The sequence below is a fragment of the Rhincodon typus genome, chromosome 18 (genome assembly GCF_021869965.1).
Source record: "Rhincodon typus isolate 14 chromosome 18, sRhiTyp1.1, whole genome shotgun sequence".
In the NCBI taxonomy this organism is placed as follows: domain Eukaryota; kingdom Metazoa; phylum Chordata; class Chondrichthyes; order Orectolobiformes; family Rhincodontidae; genus Rhincodon; species Rhincodon typus.
Window position 1 is genome coordinate 23,570,345 of NC_063349.1, and position 13,187 is coordinate 23,583,531.

Genomic DNA, 13,187 nt, shown 5'->3' on the forward strand with positions numbered 1-13,187 from the left:
CTCATCCCTCACACCCTGTCCACGCAATAAGAACCAAAAAAGAATCCTCCTCGTCCTCACGTACCACCCCACCAACCTCCAGATCCAACGCATCATCCTCCGACACTTCTGCCATCTGCAATCCGACCCCACCACCAAAGACATCTTTCCCTCCCCACCCTTATCTGCTTTCCAGAGGGACCACTCTTTCCGTGACTCCCTTGTCCGCTTCACACTCCCCTCCAGCTCCACCACACCCGGCACTTTTCCCTGCAACCGCAGGAAGTGCTACACCTGCCTCCATACCTCCTCCCTCACCCCAATCCCAGGCCCCAAGAAGACTTTCCACATCAAGCAGATGTTTACCTGCACATCTGCCAATGTGGTATACTGCATCCGCTGTACCCGGTGTGGCATCCTCTACATCGGGGAAACCAAGCGGAGGCTCGGGGACCGCTTTGCAGAACACCTATGCTCGGTTCGCAATAAACAACTGCACCTCCCAGTCGCGAACCATTTCAACTCCCCCTCCCATTCCTCAGATGACATGTCCATCCTGGGCCTCTTGCAGTGCCACAACGATGCCACCCGAAGTTTGCAGGAACAGCAACTCATATTCCGCTTGGGAACCCTGCAGCCCAATGGTATCAATGTGGATTTCACAAGCTTCAAAATCTCCCCTCCCCCACCGCATCCCAACACCAGTCCAGCTCGTCCCCGCCTCCCTAACCTGTTCTTCCTCCCACCTATCCCCTCCTCCCACCTCAAGCCGCACCCTCACCTCCTACCGACTAACCTCATCCCGCCCCCTTGACCTGTCCGTCCTCCCTGGACTGACCTATCCCCTCCCTAACTCCCCACCTACACTCGCCTTTACTGGCTCCATCCCCGCCTCTTCGACCTGTTTGTTTCCTCTCCACCTATCCTCTCCTCTATCCATCTTCTATCCGCCTCTCACTCTCTCCCTATTTATTTCAGAACCCCCTTCCCCTCCCCCTTTTCTGATGAAGGGTCTAGGCCCGAAACGTCAGCCTTTCTGCTCCTATGATGCTGCTTGGCCTGCTGTGTTCATCCAGCCCTGCACCTTGTTGTCAAGTATATTGTAAACTTCCCTAATCTAGCTTCTGTCCCTTCTCAACGGTGATCAGCTGGGTGTTGTAACATTGTAAGACCAGGGTTCACGTTTTGAAAACCTTTGCGGGTGACCATATTCCCATTGTGGGGTATGTGATTCTGACTCTTTGTCCTATTTGTAGTTGAGGTAATTCTGTAGCTGCATGCTGGTCATGCAATATCTTTATCATCCTTTATTTGTTGAGAAATACGTCCTATATCCCTGAGAAGTTGGATAGGTGGTGGCTTGGCAAGATTACTCTTGCTTCCGAACATCATCTCTGGTGGAGATTATGATTCCATATCCAGAGATGTAACTTGAACGTGTAACATGGCAACACAAAAGTCTTGTTTCATTGTCCTACGTTTCATGATGAGCTATTTAATAGGCCAAACTGTTTGCTCAGTGTGACCATGTAATGTGCGGTAATGAGATGAGAATGTCTCATGGTTCACACTTAATTTAGAACAGGACCTCCCAGAAAGGCCTGCCCTGTACTATAGCCTGTTGTCAGAAATTATGCCTTTGCATGTGCTGAACAGTCTGAGTGCTGCATTTAATGTGCCTGCCTTGGACATACTTGCAAAGTACTTTACCCTGATGCCTGATCATTAGAAATTTGGAGAAATGATCAGTGACTAAGATGAAGTTGTCTCCATTCACAGCAAAGAGATCAGTGGCAACTTTGGACCATGGGACTAATGACATCTCATGCATGTGAATGTTGTTATCTTGAGGATCTGGCCTTTCTTACATATGCTCACCAACTTTTCAAAATCACTGTTGGTCCCTGGCCAATAGCCTGCATCACGTGCTTGTTGTCCTATTTATACTATGCCCATAGGGCAGCACGGTGGCTCAGTGGCCAGCACTGCTGCCTCACAGCGCCAGGGACCTGGGTTCGATTCCACCCTAGGGCGACTTTCTGTGTGGAGTTTGCACATTCTCCCCGTGTCTGTGTGGGTTTCCTCTGGGTACTCCGGTTTCCTCCCACAGTCCAAAGGTGTGCAGGTTAGGTGGAGTGGCCATTCTAAATTGCCCATAGTGTTCAGGATGTGTAGGTTAGTTGGATTAGCCATGTGGAAATACAGGTCTACACGGATAGGGTTGGGGGTGGGAGAGGTGTGTCTGGGTGGGATGTTCTGAAGGTCGGTGTGGACTTGTTGGGCTGAATGGCCTGTTTCCACGCTGTAGGGATTCTATGATTCTGTGTCCTCTGTGTAGTTACTACAATATGTACAGGTGGAGAACTTCAGACACATACTTGTCTTCCTTTGAAGATAATGCCTCTTCAAATACCAAGTCCAGCTGCATCTGTGTGTATCAGGCCATGTTATGATTTTTGTAATTCAAATGATATAGACTTTTAAAAAATCAATCCATTCAGAGATGTTATTACACACATCTAGAGCAGGTGGGACTTGAACCTGGGTCTCTCGGGCCGAGGCTAGGGACACTACCATTGTGCCACAAGAGAGCCCAAACAGATCATATTTTCACGTGTGTAACTTAAACAAAACACGCCTACATAATGAGGAAGGGTCTGAGGAAGGGTCACCAGACCTGAAATGTTGACTCTGTTTTTCCCTTCACAGATGCTGCCAGACCTGCTGAGCTTCTCCAGCAACTTTGTTTTTGTCACCTACATAATGGTTCAGCGTGACAAGCTCCTAGCACATGTGGCAGCAGTGGAATTCAAACCCAAGCCTCCATAGAGATTGGAGCCTTAATCCAGCGCTTTAGACTGCTTGGCTATGCTACCCACAAATTCCTATTTAATCTATTTTTCTAATCAACCTGTTCAGTGATGTTATTACATGCCTCTGTTGCATGTGGGTCTTGAACCCAGACCGCCTGGTCCAAGAGTAGGACACCTCCACAGTGCCACAAGAGAGCCCGACCAGGCCAACCTTTGATGATAACCTTCTGCTGTGCCTAGTTAGCTGTTTCCAATTGAAGCTGGTCACATTTATGCTGACCAAAATGTACAGTTCAGTTCAGTTTTGAGCACATCTTGTCCTTTGATGTAGATCCAGTGGAGCGTCTGCATGCTTGTTTCTGTTTGGCAATCTGCTCAGTGAGGCTGAGGTAACCATTTTGGTACCAGTTTTGTCATAGTTGTCAAAGTCACATCGCTGTACTTCTCACAGAAGTTACTGTTGTTGGTGCATGACTGCAATTTAATTTCAATGGTTTGTGATCATTTTCACAGTGAATTGCTTTTGAAACATAACATGTCTATAGAACCTTGTGATACTGAACATTAAAGCAAGTGCTTTACACTCTATTGGAATGATTGGCTTACCCTGTGATAGACCTTTGGAACAAATCCAATTGGTTTACCATTGTGCATAACACATGCTTTTAGCTCTTTCTGCAAAGTATCAATTTCCAGGATTGTCGTCTTCCTTAGGTTGTAGTACTGCAGGGTACAGTTTATTGCAGACAGTGCTTGTTTGAGAGATTCAAACATATGTTGATGGTCCTCCTTCCATACATACATAGGAGTTCTCATAATGATGATGCTTCGCTTGAAAAGATTGACTGTATGGTGCCAAGATGTTGAAGAATTGAAGAAGGCATTTCTGCAGGTGGTTTTCGTGTCGTGGGTCAGCCTTTGTCTTGCATGTTCAACTTAACATGGGTTGGTACAATTTGAATGTACAAAGCCAAAAAAAAGATCTGACCGCCATTAACCTGGCCCTTCTTGTTGCTGAAAATGAGCCCTTCTTGCTGAGATACTGGCATCAGTGAATGAAGGTTCCAATCATATTCTTCTTTGGTTTTGCCTAATACTGCAATATCATCAGCAATGTGTATGCATCCATTTTCTGTAATTCTGTCCATATGTTTCTGGATCAAATCTTGGCCAATAAATCAAATGGCAGTTTCTGAAAGCAATATCTTCTAAATGGTGCTCTGAAGGTAATGACTTCTTGATTTCTTTGGCTACTAACCAATATCCATGTTTGGTATCCAGAATGGAAGAGAATTTGTCTCCTGCAAACTTGGGATTGATTTCTTATAGCAATCGAATATTGTGTGAGTATCTCTCTTTAGGGAGTGATTTAGAGGTCTCAGATCTAGTTGGTTGCACCATCCTTCTTTAGCACACAGGTAATTGACTTACACCAGTCTGTGACATGATCCACATACGGATGATACAATTAGATAATGATCAGTGCTGGGTCCACTGCTTTTCGTCATTTATATAAATGATTTGCATATGAATGTCGGAGGTATGGTTAGTAAGGTTGCAGATGACACCAGATTTGGTGCTGTAGTGGACAGTGAAGAACGTTATCTCAGAGTACAATGGGACCTTGATCAGATGGGCCAATGAGCCAAGGAGTGGCAGATGAAGTTTAATTTAGATAAAAGTGAGCTTTGCATTTAGGTAAGGTAAACCAGGGCAGGACTTAAATAGTTAATGGTAGGGCCTTGGGGAGTCTTGTTGAACAGGGGACCTAGGGGTACAGGTCCATAGTTCATTGAAAGTGGAGTTGCAGGTTGACAGGATGGTGAAGAAGGCATTCGGCACACTTGCCTTCATTGGTCAATGCATTGAATGTAGGAGTTGGGATGTCATGTTGTAGCTATACAGTATTGGTGAGGCCACTTTTAGAACTCTGTTCAATTCTAGTCTCCCTGTTATATGTTGTTAAACTTGAAAGGGTTCAGAAAAGATTTACAGGGATGTTGCTGGGACTGGAGGGTTTGAGTTGTAGGGACAGATTAAATAGTCTGGGGCTATTTTCCCAGGAGTGTCACAGGGACCAGCTGAGGGGAGACCTTATAGAGGTTTATAAAATCGTGAGGGGCATGGATAGGGTGAATAGCCAAGTTCTTTTTCCCAGGATAGGGAACTCCAAAACCAGAGGGCATAGGTATAAAGTGAATGGGAAAAGCTTTAAAATGGACCTGAGGGGCAACTTTTTCACACAGAGGATGGTGCGTGTATGGAACGAGCTGCCAGAGTAGGTGTTGGAGATCGGTACAATTACAATATTTAAAAGGCAACTGAATGGATATATGAATAGGAAGAGTTTAGAGGGATATGGGCCAAATGCTGGCAAATGGGACTAGATCCGTTTAGGATATCTGGTCAGCATGGATGAGTTGGACTGCTGGGCCTGTTTCTGTGCTGTATGACTCTATGACTCTGTGACAATGACTGTATAATTGCATTCTGTGTCATCCAGCGTTTTCTTCAGCATTTCCTTTATGTGAACTCTGGGAGGGTTGATTGATGGAATTGAATGAGAGCCATACACCCTGTGCCCATTTGAGTCATCTCAAGGAGTCTTGCATTTCCCCCACCCTGTCCCCCACAGCTCTCTAACTGTAGCAAGTCCCTGAATCTCCTTGTTCCTGGTTCCTCCTCAGGAAACTCACTGTTATCCCAGCAGTGGTCACCACTCCCAGTGAAGAGATCTGCTGATCATTTGATTCACTTGAAGCCCTTGGAGGTAGGAATTCCTCTTGGATAAGGTTACCTTGGATAATCCTGCCTAGAACCAAATACTTGCCAAAATTTGGCTGTGTGGTGAGCTAGACAGTCATGGGTAGGCGCACTGTCCATTTTTACGCTAAAGGTGAGCACCTCCCTCTGTAAAATGCTATTCTTTAACAAGTGATAGAAGGGTAAATGTGGGTGGTCGTACACAGACCCAGACATAAGATTCTCAATGTTATCCATTTTTGTTAGGTGACAATAGAATTCTGAGCCCTGTTATTTGGTTCACAATAATTATTATGATCACAATTAAAGGTGTGGGTTATTTACAGAAAAAAAGTCTAAAAGTACATTGGATTAAGGATTCAAACTTCTGTTTTAGTTAAGCTTCCAAGTGATGTATGGAATAATTATTAAACTGACTCTTCTCCATATTTCTTCACTTTTTTTAATTGCAGGTAATGGACAGTGCCATGCCATTGATTGGAGAATACATTGAGGAAGACAGGCAATTAATAGCAGACTTGGTCATCGAGAAAATGAACCAGCTTCTATCAGAGAATCCTGCAGCATCGCAGCAAAGAGTTGGAATGACACTGAGCCAGGTTAGTAGGCAGACAGTCAAACAGGTTTTCTTCCCTGGTCATATTTCCTCCTGTAATGGTGGGGAATTTTTGCTGGGGTTTGGCTCTAATGAAGATGCTGGGTACTGTCTGACAGAACTGTGGAATGGTTAAGCACAGAAGGAGACCATTCATCCTGCTATGTTCATGCAGGCTCTCTACAAAAGTAACTTAGTTGGTCTACTCTCCAGCCCTTCCCCCACAGTCCAAGTTTTTCTTCCAGGTGTTTATCCAGTTTCCCTATGAAAGTCATGATGGAATTTGCCTTGTCCAGCAGTCAATACATACCAGATCTGACAGCTTACTGCATAAAAAAAGATTTTCCTATATCCTATTGGTTCTTTAACCAGCCTCCTTTAATTGGGTGTCTCTAGTTCTCAATCCTACTGCAATAAGAAGTTTCTTTCTATCTGGAGCACTCATGATTTTGAGTATCTGTATCAAATCACCTCTTAATCTTCTCTAAGAAGAACAACTTCAGTTTTGCAATCTATCCATGTAATTGAGGAGCCTTCTCCCAGAAAGAATTTCATGAAGATTTTCTATATCTGTTGTAAAGCCTTCAAATCCTTGCTATGGTGCAGTGCCCAAAATCAGTGGTAAAACCAATCCCTCCAGAGATCCATTACTCAAAAAAAAACTTAGAATTTCCAGTGGCCAATTTAAAGGAATTAAATATGCAAGATTTTAACAAAAGCTATAACAAAAACTAAAAGCAACATCTGACTGGAAACTTTACACATGCCACTTATGCTCTAAACTACAGGAAATTTCCTTTGTAAATGGTTTAAGGTCAAAATTCTTCCCCCACAGTTATAATTTATTCTGTCCCTTAGGTAGACACTGAATCCTCCTGAAAGCAGTCTGAAGTGATACTTAATCCAAATTGATTCTAAGCCGGAAGTGCTTGCTTCATGTTTTCTTTTTCTGTCGGATAATCTCTAATCCTGAATTTTTATAGTTAGTGTTACCCTGGAGATGACCCACTCTAGTGAAAGCTAGATGAATCTTCAAGTTTTGTTTAAATTCTCACAGACTGACTCTCTTCAAACCAACTGTGAGCTCCCACCCACATTGTTGCATGGTGAACTATGGGCACTGGTTATCTTTACCTCTCAGCTCATCTTATCTCTGTCTTAGATTCTAGCATACTGTGGTGTGAGGTTCAATGATATTCCAGGAAAAAAAAACCCTGTAAACCAATTCGACTTCCTTAGGATTCTGACCTACCCCCAGCACCATCTCCAACATGAATCACGTTGGTCTTGTATCCAATAGAAATAGCAATCTGCTATCTTTTAGACTCCCAACTTCTTTCTTTCTTGAAAATAATTTCAAAGTTTGAAGTATGAACATTTACAAACCTGACATTCCTAACACCTTCCTTGGACTTTGCAGAGTAACAGTCTATTCACAGTCAACATATATGTTTTTGCAATTGTCTACAGGCCTGAAAGCCTTGTAATTTCCAATAAAAATAACCTGGGACCTTCTTTAATCCATAACCACACTGAGCTAGGCTTATTGTCAGGAGAATTAGAACAGGTTATAGACTCACTTCATTCCTCTATTTTACCCCAAACACTGTTCTAAAACACAACAACTTTAAGAAATCTCACATTTTCTTGCAACTGGAAAAACAAGATGAAGGCCAATACTTGAAAAGAACGCAAAAGAAGGAGCAGAGATTAAGGGCTGAAATGGTTGAACTCATTGTTAAATGCAGAAGGCTGTAACATGTCTGATTGAAAGATGAAGTGCTGTTGCTCAAGCCATTAGCAGCAACTCATCCAATAGGTAGCCAAATAGACAGCTTTGCTGGTAACTTGGGGAGCCCAGTAAACCAAAGACAAGAAATGCCAAAGCCTCTTCTGGAATTCTGTGTCCAGTTCTGGTTGCTCAGTTATATGAAGGATATTATTAAGCTGGAGAGGGTTCAAAAGAGATTTACCAGGATATTGCTGGGTATGGAAGGTTTGAGTTATAAAGAAAGGCTGGATAGGCTGGGAATTCTTTCACTGGAGTGTGGGAGGTTGAGAGGTGACCTTATAGAAGTTTATAAGACAGGGAGAGGTAGAGGTAGTTGTCTTTTCCCGAGGATGGGGTATTTCGAGACTGGTGGGCACATTTTTAAGGTGAGAGGAGAAAGATTTTAAAAAGACATGAGGGCAAATTTTTTACACAGCGGGTGGTTTGCTTGAGGAATGAACTTCCTGAGGAAGTAGTGGATGTGGGTACAGTTACAGTGTTTAAAAGACATTTGGATAAATATATGAATAGGAAAGGTTTGGAGGGATATAGGCCAGGAGCAGGCAGGTGGGAATAGCTTAGTTTGGGATTATGTTCAGCATGGACTGGTTGGACCGAAGGGTCTGTTTCCATGCTGTTTGACCCTATGACTCGAAGTCCCATAATGAAAGCACAAAATGCGGTTTGAAACTTCAGTTCCAAAGGAAAATCCTATTGAAATATTAACTCATTTCTGTATTCATTTTTGCTGCTATACCTGACAGGTTTGTCCAAAATGTCTTGTCTCTATTTCAGATTTCCAGTATCTACAGTATTTTGCTTTTGTTGACAAGCAACCTCAACCAGGGACACTTGGAGGACAACCCTGGCAATTAGGTTTGATGTTGCAGGGGATATTGGCCATTGTGATAATGGGAAGAAGGGAGGAAGAAGACATTAATGTGAGAGGGATGTGAGTGTCTTGTGGTTGGAGATGGAACAAAGAACGCCACAGAAAGGTTTGGTGGCATGAGCACGGGAGACAGTGACAAGGCAAAAGAGGTATTCAGTGTTGGTGGGGTGACAGAACTTGGCAATTCAGAGGAACAGGTGAGAGGCCATGGTTAGCAATAGGGCTGTGGTTGAACAAAGGATTCTTACAGCTCCAAGCCCACAAGAACTGCTAAATCACCCACTTAAATTTGTCAAGGTGTTAGCTACCATCTTCCCTTGATGGCTGTCTTTCCGAAACCCGTACAAGTCTGAATAGAAGCAGGCAATTTTAATTCAGGCTCCCAATTTCTTGTCCAAAACGGGGACACTCAGATGCCTCAAATGCATCACTGTAAATATGACAGTGGTCAGCAGCTTAGGAAGTATTTGATAGTTTAACCTCTCATCCATCATGAAGGTATTAATATTGAGACAAACTGTCTGTGTTGAAAACTTAACTTGAAAGTAGCATCCTAATGGCAAGAAGAGATGGTCTTCACAAGTTTAGAAGTGACTTGGACTTGGCACCCCTCTAAATATATAGGCTTTAGCCAATGCTTCTTTAGCAATGGTTTCTCTATTCATTGTTCTATCATAGCTTTGCACTTCGCATATTTATTATTCGCTACTATTCCCTTTCTCTTTATATTGGTACACTTTGACAAAATCATTCATGGATATTGGGTTAGCTAATACCACCCAGCTGTATCTCTCCATCACCTCTCTCCACTTCCAATGCCAATGTCTAGCCTTGTATGAGCTGACAATTCTTCCAGGTAAGCACTGTAAAGGTTGCAGCCATTGTCTTCAGGGCCACACGCTATTCCCTCACCAGAAATCTCATTCCTCTCCCTCTCCACTGTCTATGGTGTTTCCAATACTGTCTCTTCTAATTACAAAAATAAATCACTTTCAACTTCTGTAGCATGGCACTCTTTTATTGTCGAAACTCTCATTCGCGCTGTTCTCACTTCTAGGCATGATTACTCCAGTGCTGTTCAGGTTGACCTCTCACTCTCCACACTGTATAAACTCATAGGGTCTGTGAAATAACTCCACAGAGGCTGGTATCCTGTCATCAAATCACCTTTATTTACACGTGGAGAGTCTTTGACACTGTCCAGCTCCCTCAGAGCCAGCTTTCGAGTGAACAGGATGTCTGACAGTCCTGTTCTTATCTGTCAGCCAGGGCTTCCTGATTGGACCAGGTTAACAGCCCCAGTCAGGGAATTCATATTCTATGACCTCATTACAATCACTACACTCTGTAATGATTCAATCCTTTTTTTTCTGTTTGTTTTCCTGTGTTAAATCCTGCTCAGCCATCACTCCCTGCCCTTTTTGACCTACAATGGGTACTGGTTTCTTAAGTCTCAACTTTAAACTTGCTGATCATTTACCAGTCTCTGCATGGCATCACCGTCACTATGTTCCTGCAATCTCTTCCAGTTTTCAAGTTCTGTATCCATTTTTTAATCTTCGAAGAGTTTTTCTTAATGTTTTATATTTTTCTACACGAATAGTAGAACAAAATGCACATTTTGTACCTTCACTGATCACAAAGAACAACTATTTTGTCCAGCTACATCAAAACTTCCAATGACCCGAGGTTATCTGCAATTTTTTTTTTCTTTATGATTTTATGAGATGAGGGCATTGCTGGCTAGGCAGTATTTATTGCCCACCCCTAATTGCCCAGAAGGCAATTCAGAGTCAACCACATTGCTGTGGGTCTGGAGTCACATGTAGGCCAGACCAGGTAAGGGTGGCAGTTTCCTTCCCTAAAGGACATTAGTGAACCAGATGGAGTTTTCCAACAATTGACAAGGATTCACGGTCATCATTAGATTCTTAATTCCAGATATTTATTGAATTCACATTCCACCATCTGCCATGGAGGGATTTGAACCCGGGTCCCCAGAATGTTATCTGGATTAACAGTCCAGCGATAATGCCACTAGGACATCACCTCCCCCGTGTAAAGTTATATTTTAAAATATGCATTCCATCACAATGATTTGCCAGGGATGGAAGGAGGAAGTGAAGAGCTGTTTCTTTTCCTTCAAATCAATATTTTCCTGAGTCTCTTATGAATTTGAAAATGTCATTCTCCAAAATAAGCCAGTGATATGTCACTCTTTCAGTTCTTGGAACTATTCCTAAAAATCACTTTTCTTGCCTGGATCACACGTTTATTATATCCACAGTATTGTGAGATTCATTTTCAACATCCAATAGATTCTATTATACAGAGATCTCCCTCAGGGTTCAGTGGATTTTTGCTGAACTAGTTAGGAGCTTTAGTCTCCAGGGAGTGATGTACTGTCCTAATGACAATTGAAGTGTTGCCCAGCTCCTGCAAATATCCCTACATTCACTTTAATCTCTTTATATCAACAGGTTCAGCCTCAGTCAACAAAAACACAAGTGCATCCTGTGCCAGGAGCCGCTTCCCAGTGGGGCCAGCAAGGCCAAGCTCGCCCAGCACCTCAAGGTGTGTATTACATCTACAACTATATGGGGAATTGGACCAACAGAAAGGCAATTCATATATGGAACTAAACAAATGCCTTTAATATATATTTATCAAACTGGCAAAGTAAGGGAGCATGATGGAATGCCCCATACATTTGTCCTTGCAAAATAGTCGTGATTGTCAGTTGAACTGTTTTGTAAAATTAAGCAGTTAAGTACCCTTCATTCAGGGTATAAGTTTACCACTGCTTTCAAAATGAACTGAGATATGCTGGCTACAGTTCTGAGATTAGTCAAATGATCATCATTGTATCAAGTGTAACATTTCAGAAACCTGCTTAACCTGATTTTAATACTTGTCTTTCATATGTAGCTTATAGTAGCAATTCACCTTGTTTTTCATAGTGTAACTTGATCTAAAATCCTTTCCATGAAGAAATAATGTAAGAATTAGCAATATTGAGGGGAAAAAAATGTACAGTGACATAATGGAAACATAACAGTAAGTAACTCACATCCTGATTCCCCTAAGCCTGTTCACTATACAAGGCACAAGTCAGGAGTGTGATGGAATACTCCTCACTTACCCGGATGAGTGCAGCTCCAAAAAGACTCAAGAAGCTTGAAACCATCCAGGACAAAGCAGCCCACTTGATTGGCACTACATCCACAAGTATCCATTCCCTCCACCACTGACGCTCATTAGCAGCAGTGTGTACTATCTACAAGGGGCACTGCAGAAATTCACCAAAGATCCTCTGACAGCACTTTCCAAACCCATGACCACTTCCATCAAGAAGGACAAGAGCTGCAGACACATGCCAATATCGCCACCTGCATGTTTCCCCTCCAAGGCGCTCACCATCCCGACCTGGAAATATATCACAGTTTCTTCGGTGTTGCTAGGTCAAAATCCTGGAACTCTCTCACTGAGGGCTTTGAAGATCAACCTACAGCACACAGACTGCAGTGATTCAAGAAGGCAGCTCAACACCACCTTCTCAAGGGCAGCTAGAGACAGGCAATCAATGCTGACCAGCCGGTGACATCCATATCACACGAGTGAATAAAAAGACAAATGGTCGACATGCCGTCTCTCACTCTCTCGGCCTATCAACTGGATGCTGTGTTGAAGAATATGGGACAAAGATGGGGGCTGAATCTTCACTTCATGGTTGAGAAACAGGAGCCAAGTGTGTTTTTGGATCCTGAACTTGCCCTGGGGGTGAGGAGAGAAGGGAACAGTCACTTGCTGGTATTTTAACATGGAGATGGATTCCCTATACAATTAAGATGGTGGGCAGGCTCTCCAAACTGGATTGGGTTATGTAGTGTTAAGGGTTGGGTGTCTACAGGGAGTCCTGTGGCTGAACCCCACCCAGAAAAGCAGAGATGGCCTGTGGGAAAAGTTCGGTTGGCCTCTATTACTGACCCATAATGAGCCTCTAATTGAGGCCAATGGATGTCCCAAACCCACCTCAGCCACAACAGCAGATGTTGGGAACAGGTCAGACACTGGCATACCAGCCAATGGCAGTATTTTGAGGCTCTATCCACCTTTGTTGCTGACCTCAACATGGCCTGTAAATCCAGCCAAAGTATGGTGGGGGGTTTGAACAATAATTTAATAAAAACATCTGCCACAAAGTTGATATATGGCACAGAGCCTTTATTAAGAGTTAAGTATGGTGCTTTGTTATACATGATAATTCCAATGGAAGGCAGTGTTTCTGCTTCAGTGAAACCTGGGGATGCATGAAATGGAAAGACATGTAACTTTTCAAAAGCCAAGACTGGTGAATAAGGTTAGGTCACATGG

General features: G+C 43.1%; 1 protein-coding gene across 1 annotated transcript in view; it reads left to right on the forward strand.

The window, feature by feature from the left end:
* The window catches only part of LOC109931766 (synapsin-3-like), a 201,409-nt gene that overhangs the window by 180,727 nt on the left and 7,495 nt on the right, over positions 1 to 13,187 (forward strand). Inside the window, exons 10-11 of the mRNA XM_048607621.1 lie at positions 6,008 to 6,154; positions 11,294 to 11,387. Coding sequence (XP_048463578.1) covers positions 6,008 to 6,154; positions 11,294 to 11,387 — 241 coding nt within the window. The remainder of the gene's footprint in view (positions 1 to 6,007; positions 6,155 to 11,293; positions 11,388 to 13,187) is intronic.